At 39.5% G+C, this 16,567-nt stretch overlaps 1 protein-coding gene across 1 annotated transcript in view; it reads right to left on the bottom strand.

Annotated features, from left to right (window-relative positions):
- Positions 1 to 16,567, bottom strand: part of LOC126183356 (pre-mRNA-splicing factor CWC22 homolog) — a 135,218-nt gene that overhangs the window by 81,003 nt on the left and 37,648 nt on the right. Inside the window, exon 4 of the mRNA XM_049925272.1 lies at positions 12,836 to 12,989. Within this exon, the coding sequence (XP_049781229.1) occupies positions 12,836 to 12,989 (154 nt within the window). The remainder of the gene's footprint in view (positions 1 to 12,835; positions 12,990 to 16,567) is intronic.

Here is a 16,567-nt window from a genome sequence, read left to right as displayed (position 1 = left end):
CACACACACACACACACACACACACACACACACACACACACACACACACACAACCACAACCACAACCATTGTCATTGTCTCTGGCTGCCAAGGCCAGAGACAGCGGCTTCCAAAGTAGGCCTTCTCGCCAAAAGCTTAGGTGTTTAGTTGTGCCAGTCTGCGACTCAGTGTCACCGCTATATGTTTGATTTGCAATCTATCCTTTACATAATATAGTCATTATTCTATCCTGTATCTTCCATTGATTTATACACATTGAAGAGCCAAAGAAACTGGTACACCTGCCTAATATAGTGTAGGGCCCCCACGGGCATGCAGAAGTGCCGCAAAACAATGTGGCGTGGACTCAACTAATGTCTGAAGTAGTGCTGGAGGGAACTGAAACTACGAATCCTGCAGGGTTGTCCTTACATCCGTAAGAGTATGAGGGGTGGGGACCTCTTCTGAACACAGGGTGTATACACGGACAAGGAAAAAAAATTCCCGGATTTTTCCCGGATCTCCCGGTTAAATGAACACTTTCTCCCAGGTGAAAATACCCTTTTTCCGTGTTAAGTGACAGTATACGTTCCCTTGGAACTGTAAAATTTATCAATCATTTGAATGGTTATGGTTTTATACAGCGGCTTAGAATTTCCCGGCACTTTAGAAAATGAAACTCAGAGGGAAAAACCATGTTTTGCAAAGTTCTTTGAGGTGCAGCAAGCAACATATATGCTGTATATTTTTGTATTACGAAAGTATAAATTCAAATTGCACAAAAAACCGCATATTACTTTCCGAAGCATTGAAATCAAGATTGTGATGCGCTTTTGTAAGCCAGTCATAGCTCATGTCACGTGATCTCACCAGCCGATGACAGCGGATATTCATAGCATAGGACACATGATGTAGTCAGCCAATAGCTACATCACTGTTAAGTAGCACAATCACAGAAACAGGAGAAGTTAATGGTTTAAATTAATATACATAGTGTTGCTACAGGAAAAGCAAACTTTTCATATATAAAATTTGTCACAAAGCTACAAGAGGAACTAAGCTTTTTGTGCATTTTACACTTTAAGACACATCACATAAATCTCTGATCTTCTGGGCTCGAAATCCTTCTAAATGGCTTGTCATCAAAGAGTTGATTTTTAAATGAGAGTCAAACGCTCTGTGATTTAAGAAATTCATCATACATTCTCGCACATAGTTCATCTTGCACAAAAGGAAATTTATTTTGAAAATAACACTTTTCAAACGACAATTTGCAATATTTTCCCGAGATCTGTTACAAATAGATTTGTTCCAGCAGTTGCCAGAGAGTGCCACATAAGAGGCGTCCCTGTGCTTGCGCAGCTATGATGACATAGGAAGCTCATATGTTTGTATGTGTAAAACATTAAAAGATATAACATTATGTCATAAAAGAAACAAGCATCAGAGGAAACTCCAAGAGAGTCGGAATTTCTTGAACCATACTGAAATGAATAAGTGCACATTTGCATGTCCAGATTCCCAACGAAGCAGGCCTCGATCTAATATTAAGCTTTGCAGTGTAGTTTTCAGGATGTAAATTTTCTTCGAGTACCAGTACTGTAATATCTCAAGTTTGGTTCTTTATTATGGCATAATGCCATACGTGCTAGAAGACGAAAACGTGCACTTGAAATGCAGTGAACAGTTGAAACTGGCCAATAATGTGGAATTAAACACTTCATTTGATACGAACTGGCTGCCTCAGCAGAAAAGATAAATAAAAGGCGAATTTCTTTAGCAAAGCGACAAAGATAACTTCATTGTTCTGCAAGGCAATTAATGCTTGACTGTCAGAAAGATGGAAATAAAATAAAATCAGGAACTAACAACATATTGTAGCCTTCCATAATTACGTGAATGCGCTTCAGCCCCAGTTCTCCGATATTTCAAACCGGGGCAATACTAGATGGTGGTGCCCCCCGCCCCCCCTCGAGCATTTGAGATAGGACATAAAAAAAGACTTTTCAAAAATATGTTCATTTTGTAGCGAACATCTTTCTGAAGAGTCTGATGCATAAAACATATAACTTCGAGGAAATGTAAGAAGTATTATTTGGTCTTAAGTGTGCCAAAGTGGAGTGCCAAGCCTCTTTACACTGCATTCTTCTACCGCACGTCACTGTACTTCACACTGTGGAACTCAAATGTATATATTTTGTAAAGGGTGCCACCAAACTATATTCAGGACAGCGTACATTAAAATGTCCTGTGGTGCCTCTCCTGCTCCTAGTCGGCCGGTTTGACATCATGCCTCCCCCCACCCCCCTTAAAAAAAAAAAAATAAAATAAAATAAAAAAAATTTAAAAAATAAAAAAAGGCCTCACAATTAATACTGGATTGGATTATGAAGAACAAGAACTCTTCAGAAAATTTGGAGTCTTTATTGCCTATTAGCTAATAACTTGCTGTTCTGTGCAGCATAAAATTAAATACAGGATACATAAAACCAGGTAAGACAAGAGACAAGACAGTACACATTTCTTCAATCCTTAAGTCCTACCGTTTTTTCTCTCTCTATTATTGCTACAGCTTTACATGGTGAGCTTTCCTTCTGTGAAAGAATCTATTACCTAATCAAAGTTCGTCAAATGTTTTGCTACATGAAAAATCTATATGTCGTTGTCTAATACTGAAAAAGCTGTTAATACAAATAGTACCCAAGACTGGTGTGGTTTCTCGATCTGATTACGTCTATTTTGTCGCTGTCTGCTAGACAAAAGAAAACAAGCCTTTCTAATATTGTAGCCACTGTAACACACACCAAATAAGCAAGACTGTTTTGGTAATAATGGTCATTTTTATAATATGACAGAATATAATCCACGAAGTACCAATATGAAATGCCTATTTGACCCACTACAAGCAAAAATCTTTATGTTAGGAAAGAGTTTCACATTTCATTCATACACTTCAGTTTTTGAAGCACGAGGTCAAAAAGCAGCAGTACTAAATTTTTGTATAAATGTGGAATCGTCCTATTATTCCGTAATTTGTGTGATGTCCCCGTTTCTTTTACTTCCTCATTCTAACAAACTATCTTCTCATCACTAATTCTGTACCAATTCCTATCACTGTCAAAGCTCATTCTCAGGTTAACTCTACTAACCCTGCCAGAATCACCAGTTTAGTTATCCAGCGATTATTCTCCAGTTAGGTGTTATTATGTGTTCGTACAACGCGTTTTCCGCGTTACTCCCAGAGTAGAACTTACACGGCTGCTAGCTGGGAAAAGTACAACTTGGCCTTTCTGCTGTAGCGATCTGGCCAAAAATTTTCTGTCCAAATTCCATTTTCTTGGATACACCGAGAAGATAATACGTAATGTTTCTTACCTGTTATTCTTGTTAGTCGTTTATTTCCACTCTGGTAGTCCGAATTTATGGACTTAGCTAGTAATTATAACAATGCTGATTATTCCCATACCCAATCAATCACATAAACAAATGACTATCACCCGTTCAGTTTTATTCCGCTCATCATATAGGACCACCCCCTTTTGTCTGCAGGAAAGTTTATTTCTAGATGCTACGAGGATTCCTCTGACATGGACATCACATACACTATGCACGCATTCAAAAATCAACTTATGATTCATTCAGAAATCAACTTAGAATGTGCTCAAAAAGCAACAGGGATGCGTTTCAAAATCATTTAAATAATCGATGGACTAACGTGCGGTAGATGCTAGGCGCTTTGTGAAACAAGATTTTTTTTCCCCCAAGAATACGAATTTGCCTCCCTCATCTCTGAAATTGCCAACCGGTTCAGATACCCCGGTTTGCTGCATACACAACCAACAGCGACATTTCTGTAGCCAGAAGCGGGAGGAAGTACTACTCATATGCGACTCAGCTGCCCATGCTCATGATCCCGCTCGTAACTGCTTGTTGAATCTAATGTAAAAGATTGTGAGGTCACGCTCATCAGAGGTAATTTGTTGTCACGAAGCATTGCATAGTCTTCCTAAGCCCATTCATACAGTTTGCTGTTGGCAAATGCTTGTATGAGCTCCGTGTTTTTTTTAATATGGCGCATTTCCTCTGCAATTTAAGTTTTATTCTCTCGTTCATATTTTGTTGCTGTAGTGTTATTCTGCAGTAGCGAGATACATAATATCCTTTGTTAGAATATCGGTTCTTACCAGTCAAAATTACAAAAAAATTAACTGAAAACTAAAACAATGAAAAATTCCCGGAACTCTAAAAAATTCCTGGGTTTTTCCTGGTTTTCTCCAGGATGAAAAAATTCCCAGGTATTTCCCGGATCTCCCGGTTGTCCCAGGTCGTATACACCCTGGAACAGCACATTGCAAGGTATCCCAAATATGCTCAATAACGTTCATACCTGGGGAGTTTGGTGGCCAGCGGAAGTGTTTAAACTCAGAAGAGTATTCCTAGAGCCGCTCTGTAGTAATTCTGGATGTGTGCGGTGTTGCACTGTCCTGCTGGTATTGCCCATCAGAATGCACAATGGACATCAATGGGTGCAGGTAATCAGACAGGATGTTTACGTATGTGTCACCTGTCAGAGTCGTATCTAGATGTATAAGTGGTCCCATATCACTCCAACTGCACATGTCCCACACCATTACAGAGCCTCCACCAGCTTGAACACTGCCCTGCTGACATGCAGGGTCCATGGATTCATGAGGTTGTCTCCATACACATACACGTCCATCCACTTAATACAATATGAAACGAGACTCATCTGACTAGGCAACATGTTTCTAAGTCATCAGCAGGCCAATGTCGGTGTTGATGGTTCCAGGCAAGGTGTAAAGCTGTGTGTCGTACAGTCGTTAAGGATACAAGAGTGGGTGTTCCATACTGTATATGTCCATCCGCGCGATACAATTTGAAATGAGACTCGTCCAACCAGGAAACATTTTTTCCAGTCATCAACAGTCCAATGTTGGTGTTGACTGGCCGAGGCAAGGTGTAAAGCTTTGTGTCGTGCAGTCATCGAGGATACACAAGCGAGCCTTCGGCTCCGAGAGTCCATATTGATGACGTTTTGTCAAATGGTCCGCACACTAACACTTTTTGATGGCCCAGCACTGAAATCTGAAGCAATTTGCAGAGGGGTTGCACTTGTTGTCACATTGAAAGACTCTCTTCAGTTGTCACTCGTCCCATTCTTGCATAACCTTTTTCTGGCTGCAGCGATGTCATGAAGAGATTTGATGTTTTACCAGATCCCTGATATCCACGGTACACTCGTGATATTGTCATACAGAAAAAAAATCCCCACTCCATCACACCTTGGAGATGCTGTGTCCCATCACTCGAGCACCATCTATAACACTACGTTCAAACTCACTTAAATCTTGAAAACCTGTCATTGCAGCATCAGTAACCTATCTGACAACTGCGCCAGACACTTGTCTTATATAGGCATTGCCAACCAAAGTGCCGAATTGTCTTTGTTTACATATCTCTGTATTGGAATATGCATGCCTATGCCAGTTTCTTTGGCACTTCAGTGTATATGGCACTACAGTAGGTATATACCAAAAAAACAATAAAGGACTTTTGAGATTTAAGCTTTTGAACAAATGAACATGAGGTTTTTGCTAACAATGTTCCTCCTTTATGTATTCTAAATACAAGGGTCATTCCGAAGGTAATCCCTCCTATTTTTTTGTGGTGACTTTGGATGTCCATGCCAGATGTCGTTGGTGTAGTGCTAATGCTTGAACCTTCCTCTTTCATTTGTAGGTGATCCGTTGTTCTGTAGTAGTTGGCCCCAGCAGAGGAGTGTTCCAAAATGGAGTCTGATATGGATGCACATATAGAACAGCAATGTATGATTGAATTCCTCACTGCTGAAGAAATTGCGCCATTTGAAATCCATCAACGCTTGCTAAAGGTGTATGGAGATGATATAATAGATGTGAGCAATTTGAGGTGATGAGTATGGCATTTCAAGGTGGTGAAAAGGGCATGCATGACAAGCCAAGGCCCAATACACCCTGCACAGCTCTCATCCCTTGCAATGAAGAGCACCTTGACCAACTCATTTATGATGATCAGCAGATAATGACCATGGGTCATCTTGGTTATGGCAAAGTCTGTGTGAGACAGATCCCGTGGATGCTTACAGGAGAATAAAAAACTTATTGAATAGAAATTTGTTGGGACCTGCTGGACCAATATGAGACTCAAGGTGACAATTTTCTGAATAGGATCATCACCAGAGATGAGACATGGTGTCACCACTACAAGCCAGAATTCAAAAGACAGTCCATAGAATAGTAAAATGCGAAGCCTCCATCAAAGAAGAAATTCAAGACACAGCCACCTACAAGCAAAGTTATGTGCACAGTCTTATGGGTTAGCCAGGGTGTGGTTCTTTTGGATGTTGTGGTGTCTGGGGAATGCTACAAGACGACACTCACTAAGCTGAAAGCCTGAATTTCCAGGGTAAAGCCAGAGAAGAAACTCAACTTTCACCTGCAACATGAAAATGCCAGGCCCACAACAGTTTTGCGACTGCACAACTCATGACAAAATTCGGCTAGACTGTCTTACCACATCCACTGTACAATCCAAAGTTAGCGCCTTCAGAGACAGTCTGCAGCTGAAATATTGCTCTACTTAGTTGTGCTATTGTGATTTGTTTATCTCCTGTAGTTCCCATGAATAAAAATAGGAGGCATTACTTTCAGAACGACCCTCATTTATACCATATGGTGCTCCAGTAGCTTTACAAAAACATGTGTATTTGAATGCAATGTTGTGTCAAAATTTCAAAGCAATTAGGGAAGAACTGATGGAAATTTTCAGATTTTGAACACATGAACAATTACTTTAAAATTAAAAGGAAGATCAGCATTGGCCGTAATACTGATGTTTTATTGATAGCAGAATCGATTTTTGATGACATAGTGATCGTCTTCAGTGCTGTAAAAATTAAACTCAGACACTGGTATCAAGTTATCAATAACCAAAACTGAGAAGCGATCACAAAGCTTTAAGGAAGTGGTTAGCCTCAGCTTATTGTGATCACTTCTCAGTTTTGGTTATTGATAATTTGATACCAGTGTCTGAGTTTAATTTGTACAGCAATGAAGATGATCATTATGTGATCGAAAATCGATTCTGCTATCAATAAAACATCAATATTATGGCCAACGCTGACCTTCCTTTTAATTTAACATATATGGTCGTTGTGCACACAGCACTCCATGGAGTCGCCAATCAATGAACAATTACTTCTATGTAAATAAAAATGTAAATGTTAGTTTGTTCAGAATCTTAAACTCCAAAAGTCCTTCACCAACTGCTTCAAAATTTTGACATACATTATTATTATCAAAAATCTTGAATAAAACATCTTGAGTGATTTACTTCAAATTTTTACATAATATTCTAATGTACATTCGGACGGACAAAGTATATAAAATATAAAACAGTGAAATATTATCAGCAAACAGGAAAGTTGTATTTATGGCTTTATGGTTATTATTATAATATTACTACAGAATCTGAATATGCAATAATGGTAAACAAGGCTCAAAGTCAGAGAGAGGGGGGAGGAGGAGGTGGACAGAAGAGTGGGAGGAAATAGATGTAGAAAGCAAAAAGGAGGAGATGGACAGAGACGAGAGAGGAGAAGATGGACATAGAAATGGGGATGGTGTGATGGACAGAGGGAGATGGTGAGATAGGGGGAGGAGAAGATGGAGAGAGAGAGAGAGAGAGGAGTATGAGAAGATGGACAGAGAGAAGGAGGAGACAGGGAGAGCAGGAGAGAGACAGCGACAGAGACAGAGAGAGAGAGGGGGGGGGGGGGGGGAGAGGAGAAATTGACTGAGAGAGGGTGGAGGAGGTGATGGACAGAGAGAGGCGGATGGAGAAGGAGATGGAAAAAGAGAGGAGATGGACGGAGATAGGGGGGAGAAGTAGATTAAAATGTATATCCAATTCCCATACATATTAGAAATATGAGCTTTCTCTTGTTCTTCTTTTCCATTTCACCAGACTGAGTTACAGCAACGTGTGGCTGGGAACAGGTAGTCCACAATAAAGTGTGTGAGAGGAACTGCCGCATCTATTCACACATATACTTCAAGGAGCTCCTGCGCTGCTCTGGCAAATCTCAACCACAAACATCTATTACCACATTTGGATTAAAAGGGGATGATCTTATGACAAGCTGAAGCCTTGAATCAGTTCATGAGGTATAGCCTAAAGATATAGCTCGTTGCACTTTGATCACAAAAAGCAGTTAGACAAATTTGATTCAAAGTATGGCAGTTTTAACATGTCACATGTAATCAATATGTTAGCAGCTGAAAATACTGCATTATAAGTACAGTATCCTTACACCATTTGATTTCAACCTTTTTATACCAGTTACAGAGAATGTACACACAAACAGGAACAGTAACATTAGGTCTCCCATTGAATCTTCATGTTGATAGTGAATGCAACAAGATTTGGCAGGACAGAAGATTAATGACTGTTTACAAATTCAATACAAATTAGACAGATCATATTAATTGATGAAGGTGTCACTATCCCTCCTAATAATCACTCATATTTTATTAAACATACAAAAGCAATGGGACATTATTTCAACAGCAAAAATCTGCAGTATTGCTGCATCACATCTAACATCACTTTGAAACCATGTGATTCTTGTATTTCTGTACTCTACCATGCTGCATGACAACAAAACAAGACATTAATTCTTGTTGTGTGAATTTGCTATTTCACCTCAAGAAAGTGAAAGGGTGGCTTCCCTTAAGTTGTAAATGAACTGCACAGAAATGGAAACCTATGAGCGAAACTGCAATCAGAATGCAGGATGTGACAGAACCATACCCAACACATATATTATGGAATTTTCATTATCTTCCTTCGAATCGAAATGCAAAGGAAGTGCTGCCCACATAGAACTCTTGCTATATGCACTGAAACAAATGTTCACTTAACGCCTGGAGGGAGAGCACTATGGATATACATGTCCCATTTATTTTGACCAACCTAAATAACTGTTTGTCCAGATGCAAATTACAAAATGTTTCAAGAAAATATTCTTTAGTCATCAGAGGGACATCAATCAACATGATTGCCTTTGTTGTAGCTCTGTTTTTTACAAAGATATGAACAGTGGTATGACTTTTTTAAATGGCACCCTGTATTTTTTATTCGGTAATTCATTTTCTCACAGTGTACCATCCACTGAAATACAACATTATTAATTACATAACACAACAATGACATTGACACCCCCAGTACTTAGTGCAGGTACTCGGGGTAATGGAACACATCCACATGATGATGTTGACAGAGGACAAAATGTACACATAAGTAGAATGCACACCCGTCATACCGTCAACCATAGTCAGTTGCAGAGTTGTGTGACTAGAATGTACACCAATGAAGAGAAGGTAGAAATCCTACTCATCTATGGGGAATGTAAATTAGCAGAACAGTAGCTGCAATACTGTTTTCTTATGCACAGGTACATTTAGTACAGTAGTTTAGTCCTTTTAAATATTGTTGTGTTGAGTAGGCATACAGTAAAGGCTGTCCTTCCTACAAACTGCATCGATATAACGTTTCTTTTATTGTTGTTGTTGTTGTTGTTGTTGAAGGTAGGTGAAATTTTATGCAGGCAGCGGAACTGTACAGAGAGCGATATTCTGACAAGAACCCACCTTCCCGACGGATGTTTTCTCATGTTGTTGCGACGCTTCAGGAAACGGAAGTTTCAACCCACGAAAACGCAATCGTTGTAGCACTTGCACAGACGAAGCTGCCAAAGTTACTGTTCTCGTTCTTGTTGTTATGAATCCACATGTGAGCACGCGACAGCTTGAACACAAGATTGGCAATCCTAAAACCAGTGTACATCATATTCCCACACGTCATCAGTTCCATCCTTACTATGTACACCTACATCAAGAATTGCATGGGAATTATTTCCAGAATCGTGTACAGTTCTGTCAGTGGGCACAGCAACAAATCCTCGCCAACCGAAACTACTTCTTCAATGTTCCATTTACCGATGAATGTTCCTTCTCAAACAAAGGACAGGTAAATACAAGGAACATGCATTATTGGTCCAGCGACAACCGGCAATGGCTGACAGGTGGAACATCACTGTCAATGGAGAGTTAATGTTTGGTGTGGGATGCTTGGTACTACAATTGTTGGCCCTTATTTCATCAATGGTAGTCTAAACGTCACAGTGTATGCCAACTTCCTCAGACGAATTCTTCCTCCTCTTCTGGATGAAGTTCCACTAAAAACCAGAATGCTTATATGGTATCAACATGATGGATGTCCAGCACAAAATGCCATGCGTGAATGTCATGTTCTGAACCGAAGGTATCCTGCCAGATGGATTGGTCGAGGAGGAACAGTTACTTGGCCTGCTAGGTCTCCTGATTTAAATCCTCTGATCTTTTTTCATTGGGGATGCATTAAAGATGTTGTCTATCACAATATTCCAACAGCTCTAGAGGACATGCAGGAATATATCACGCTTGCTTGTAATTCTCTTCAGCAGGCAACATTGGAAGCAGTAAATAATTATTTCATTCAACGAGTGCACCAGTTTATCGGTGTCCAGAGTCACCACTCTGAGCACCTTTGAATGTTCTACTCCTGAGCAATGGTACAAGAGTGTCAAAGTCAATTTTGTGTTATGTTCTTACTTGATTTTCATTTGTTTTCTGATAACTCCAAGAAATGAATAAGTTTGTGATCCTGCACTCAAAGTCAATGTTGTGTTCTGCAATTAATAACATTGTTTTTCGGTGAATGGTATGTGATACATTTTGGAATAGGTCTTTAGGAGAGGAAATGAATAACCGAATAAAAAATACAGGTTGCCATTTAAAAAAGTCATACCACCATTCATATCTCTGTAAAAAACAAAGCTACAACAAAGGCAATCATGCTGACTGATGTGCCCCTGACAGCTAAAGAACATTTGCTTGAAATCTTTTGTTATTTCCATCTGGACAAACAGTTATTTAGGGTGGTCAAGATAAATGGGACACCCTGCATACCATAAATTATGATTCTGTCTGTGTCTGCTTGTGTCTGTGTATGTGCGGATGGATATGTGTGTGTGCGCGAGTGTATACCTGTCCTTTTTTCCCCCTAAGGTAAGTCTTTCCGCTCCCGGGATTGGAATGACTCCTTACCCTCTCCCTTAAAACCCACATCCTTTCGTCTTTCCCTCTCCTTCCCTTTTTCCTGATGAAGCAACTGTTTGTTGCGAAAGCTTGAATTTTGTGTGTATGTTTGTGTGTCTATCGACCTGCCAGCGCTTTTGTTTGGTAAGTCTCATCATCTTTGTTTTTAGATATAAATTATGATTATATACACTATGTGATGAAGAGGATCCGGAAACCTGGCTGAAAATGACTTCATGGCGCACTCCATCGGTAATGCTGGAATTCAATATGGTAATGGCCCATCCTTAGCCTTGATGGCAGTTTCCACTCTCGCAGACATACGTTCAATCAGGTGCTGGAAGGTTTCTTGGGGAATGGCAGCCCATTCTTCACAGTGTGCTGCACTGAGAGGAGGTACTGATGTCGGTCGGTGAGGCCTGGCATGAAGTCGGCATTCCACATCCCAAAGGTGTTCTATAGGATTCAGGTCAGGACTCTGTGCAGGCCAGTCCATTACAGGGATGTTATTGTCATGTAACCACTCTGCCAGAGGCCGTACATTATGAACAGATGCTCGATAGTGTTGAAAGATGCAATCGCCATCCCCGAATTGCTCTTCAACAGTGGGAAGCAAGAAGGTGCTTAAAACATCAGTGTAAGTCTATGCTGTGGTAGTACCACACAAAACAACAAGGGGTGCAAGCCCCCTCTATGAGAAACACGACCATACAATAACACCACCGCCTCTGAATTTTACTGTTGGCACTACACACGCTGGCAGATGACGTTCACCGGGCTTTTGCCATACCCACACCCTGCCATCGGATTTTCACATTGTGTACTGTGATTTGTCACTCCACACAATATTTTTCCACTCTTCAATCGTCCAATGTTTATGCTCCTTACCCCAAGAAAGGCGTCGTTTAGCATTTACCAGCATGATGTGTGGCTTATGAGCAACCGCTCGACCATGAAATCCAAGTTTTCTCACCTCCTGCCTAACTGTCATACTACTTGCAGTGGATCCTGATGCAGTTTGGAATACCTGTGTGATGGTCTGGACAGATGCCTGACTATTGCACATTACAAACCTCTTCAACTGTTGGTGGTCTGTCAGTCAACAAACGAGGTCGGCCTGTACGCTTTTGCACTGTACTTATCCCCTCACGTTTCCACTTCACAATCACATTGGAAACAGTGGACCTAAGGATGTTTAGGAGTATGGAAATCTCACGTACATATGTACGACACATGTGACATCCAATCACTTGAGCACATTCGAAGTCCGTGAGTTCTGCAGAGCACCCCAATCTGTTCTCTCATGATGACTACTGAGGTTCCTGATATGGAGTACCTGGCAGTAGGTGGCAACACAATGCACTTAATGTGAAAAACATATGTTTGTGGGTGTGTCTGGATACTTTTGATCACACAGTGTAGTAGAATCTCAACCAATGGAAGAAGGGACAGCAATATCCACACACACACACACACACACACACACACACACACACACACACACACACACAGTACAATTTGCAATGGAAGTGGATTCTTTGCAGATATTTTATCTGAAATATCTTCTGACCACGAAAAATACTTGATGATGATGTTTAACAACATTCTTTAAAAACTAACTTCCTGAAGGAAAATTAATGAATGATTACAGTACATACTTAATATCTCTTCTGCATTTTTTGCTTCATCCAATGTTATCAGATGAGTGAACTGGTCCTCCTCTTCTACAAGGTCCAGTTCTGGAATGACTGATACATGGTCTCTAAATTCATCTTTACGAATTTGGAATATAACTTCTATCATATATTGTACCTGGAAAGAATTGATCAAGTTACTACATAACTGAAACCTGAGCATTCATGCATACAAAAATTGCTTCAAGCTTTCTACACCTTCTTCAAGAATAACAATAAACTACTTAAGAATGATACATAAACAACCCATGTCTCCATCCTCAACTAAGAAAATGTCTACAGAACACACAGAAATCGGCAACCATTATTTGTGCTGAACAGTTATGTATAATACCTTGCACCAGCTCCGGTTACAGAGTTTTACAGTAATTTCAATATCAGAAGCATACATTGTCTTACAAAAATTCAGTAAATAAAAAATATGTGCACAGTATAGAAAAGACTATTAGTTAATAGGGCAGAGTCAGATAAATTTACACTCTGTGAAAAGCAAAACCACAATTGTTTACTTCTTACATCACTCCTAACCATAATGTGATAAACATAATTATTGTTACTCCCCATCTCTGTTTTAATTTAATTTATACCCCATCATTACAACATCTCTGGTGCTCAAAATGGGGCCATTACATTAAATTTTATTTCCATCATTACTATAGCACAAAAGTAAACAGCAGATGCATTAAATACTAAACTTACGAAGACAATGCCTTATATCAGATTACTGCAAATTCCACATTAGAACCACAGTTACTGGAGAACACTGAAAAAGTATCACATAGTATTAGTACACTAGCATCTCTTTTATAGGCAGATATGTGAAATACTGGCTGTAGAGAATAACAGTTCTTCAATAAGTTGGCAATTTCTATTTAGAATTGCAATCTAGAGGCATGTTGTGATCACCTTAGAGATAATCTCTACAGAAGTACTGTTAGAACTGGGTTATACAACTACACAAGGAACAGATTTCTTCCATTTGAGTTTTGTCTAATCTGATGTTTTGATCATGCATATCTTGATTCAGCTCATCACATCATGGTTGCTGATGTTAAAAAAATGGCATGGCAACACTGTGAAAAAACTAAGTGGGATGGGATAAGGAGTTGACCTCTGAACACTGGCATATACATATATACAGTCAGAATAGTGTTACAGCTTGCTCCACGCAACATATTCTCCATAGCTCTAAAATAAACCTACCACAGCTGTGGAGGTGAAATAACCAACATGTTATGGTCCAGAAAAACTTGTCAAATGTGTTATCGATAACAAAAACAAGCGTAACAAGAGTTACATGAAAAATCGTCTGATAAAAACCAATCTACTGTTGAATAAAGCAAAAGGGCTACAAATATTATTGCCTCAATGGAAGATGTAAGTTCTGCAGCTGAAATATGTGTTTATTCACCACTGAAACCAGAGCCAACACACATTAATAGTCCATCATTCCCTTGTATTTGGCAATTTCTCAAGAAACATTTTCCATATACAGAAGTAATGCTATGCATTTAACAACACATCTTTCGTCTTTCTGACATTTTCATGTGCAGAGCTTTATCAATCTGACCTGAGCATTCACTTTTCCTGACCACAGACTTTTGTCCCCCCCCCCCCCCCCCCCCCCCCCCCCCGCTCTACCATGAAGGATGTCAGTCTATATCAGACCTGTGAACCAAAGTTCTAAGATTGTGCATTGTCAGCAAATGATGGCAGCTGTTGCTTAAATTCTCTCTTTAACTAGTCTCAAAATCTTTTCACATTTAATCCTACTGGCAGTAAATGCAGTCTTCATGAACTGTACCACGAAAATAACTTAGTAACCAAGTTCCATGACCAGCTTCTAGCTGTATAAAATTATCTCTACCCCAAAAATGCAAGCAATGAGAATCTTGAAATTATCCTTGGAAGATGGGATATTCCAACAATTTTCAGGAGTGCATCCAGCACAGCATTTAGATTATTGTACATTTCAACTCACAGTCACTGTGTATTTCGGTCTCTTACTGACTGATTAAAGAGAATTACCTGTACTCTTCAGAGATTGGATTTATCATGTACTTCTCCAGACACACACATCAAGTTCCTGACAGTTAGCTAATAGCGTAACTTCAGTCCACCCCAAGGCAAATAGCAAAGATGAACTGCCCTACTACTAATTTATGGCAAGAAGCTTCCTTTAGATGTTCTATTTGTAATTTAACAAATGAGGATTTGAACAATGTGTAACAGCAGTATGGGAAGGTCTTTCAATTTTGCTCTGACATCACATTTCTTGCCATTCATATCATTTCTTCAAGCAATCGAAGAAGCTGTCACAAAGCTGCCTGGTGACATTTCTGAGGAAATAGGGCCCAGTACTAGTTGCTGTGCTGGTCTTCAATCAGAAGTCAGGTTTGATGCAGTTGTCCATGCTAGTCTAGCCCATGCAAGCCTTTTCATCTCTGCTGCATAACTATCCTACTTACAGCCATCTGAACTTAATTACTGAAGTTAAGCCTTGGCCTTCATGTACAGTTTTTAATTTCCACACTGCCCTCTATTACCAAACTGACAATTCCTTGATGTCTTAAGATGTGTCTTATTAACAAGTAACTTTTCTTAGTCAAGATGTACTATAAATTTATTTTTTTTCCCCCAGTTCGATTCATGCTTACCATCTGCAGTGTTCGCACCACAAGCAGCATGTTGTGTTTGACCAAAAGCAGAAGTAATGCACAGATAAAAATCACTTTAAATGTTGTTTGCAAGTGAACCTGAAACTGTATTATGCATTAACATGGTTAATGAAGATTCTAACTGCAGAAATTGTGTGCACTTATCCAAGGAAAGGAAACAGTATGAAACAGAAACAAATGAATGGTATTTTTTTTTTCATTTGTTGAAGCTGTCACACTTTTGTAAAAACACTTTAAACCATGTAGTCATTCACTTTTACCGTCAAGATCTTCTGTTTGTGTGTCTTATTCTTCCTCTATTGCATATCATGTGACTGTATTGAAGGTAATTTTGTCAACAGTGGGGCTGTACTGTACCATGAATGTATTTTGAAATAAGACAATAATCAGTGGCATTTCCATACAAATAATATGGCAGTAATGAAAGGTGCAATATAAAGTAATTCATGCAAAATAGAGGGAGCCTTCAAAGTGTTCATGAACAAAACATCTGAAATGGAAACTCATCTTTTTTCCCCAGATATTTTTGGTGATTTGCCAGAGTGTTTCTTGGAAACTGTTTGAACATCCCAATGCTATGCACACTTTGTCCTGTGCAAGTAGCAGCTATCGTCAAAGATCTGTAGATGGAGTGAAGCAATTCCTTCCGCCCCCTTTCTGTTTTCCAGCATTAAGTAGCACACAAAACAGTTTTGGCAGCATTGCTGCATTGCATTGATTTCCTTTCAACAGCAGGCCTTCTGCGATTGTAGGTAACGCATGGGATGTACCAGAAACTATTCATCACTCATTTTGGTAATGTACTGCACAATAAAAACTACCCAGAATAGTAAAGTGCAAAACAATAACAGACAATAGCTACCTCACAGCTACCTCACACAATATGGTCGGCAACCTAGTGTTGATTGCAACAAAAAACAAATGACTGTCAGCGGAAGCATTCCAACGTCTATTAACTTCTGCCAATTCAGGACTATGGTGCAGACTACCTACTAAAAGTTACACACAGTAGTTGCAC

The sequence above is a fragment of the Schistocerca cancellata genome, chromosome 1, assembly GCF_023864275.1.
Source record: "Schistocerca cancellata isolate TAMUIC-IGC-003103 chromosome 1, iqSchCanc2.1, whole genome shotgun sequence".
NCBI lineage: Eukaryota > Metazoa > Arthropoda > Insecta > Orthoptera > Acrididae > Schistocerca > Schistocerca cancellata.
The sequence above is the reverse complement of the archived record's forward strand: the minus strand, read 5'-3'. Positions and strand labels throughout refer to the sequence as shown.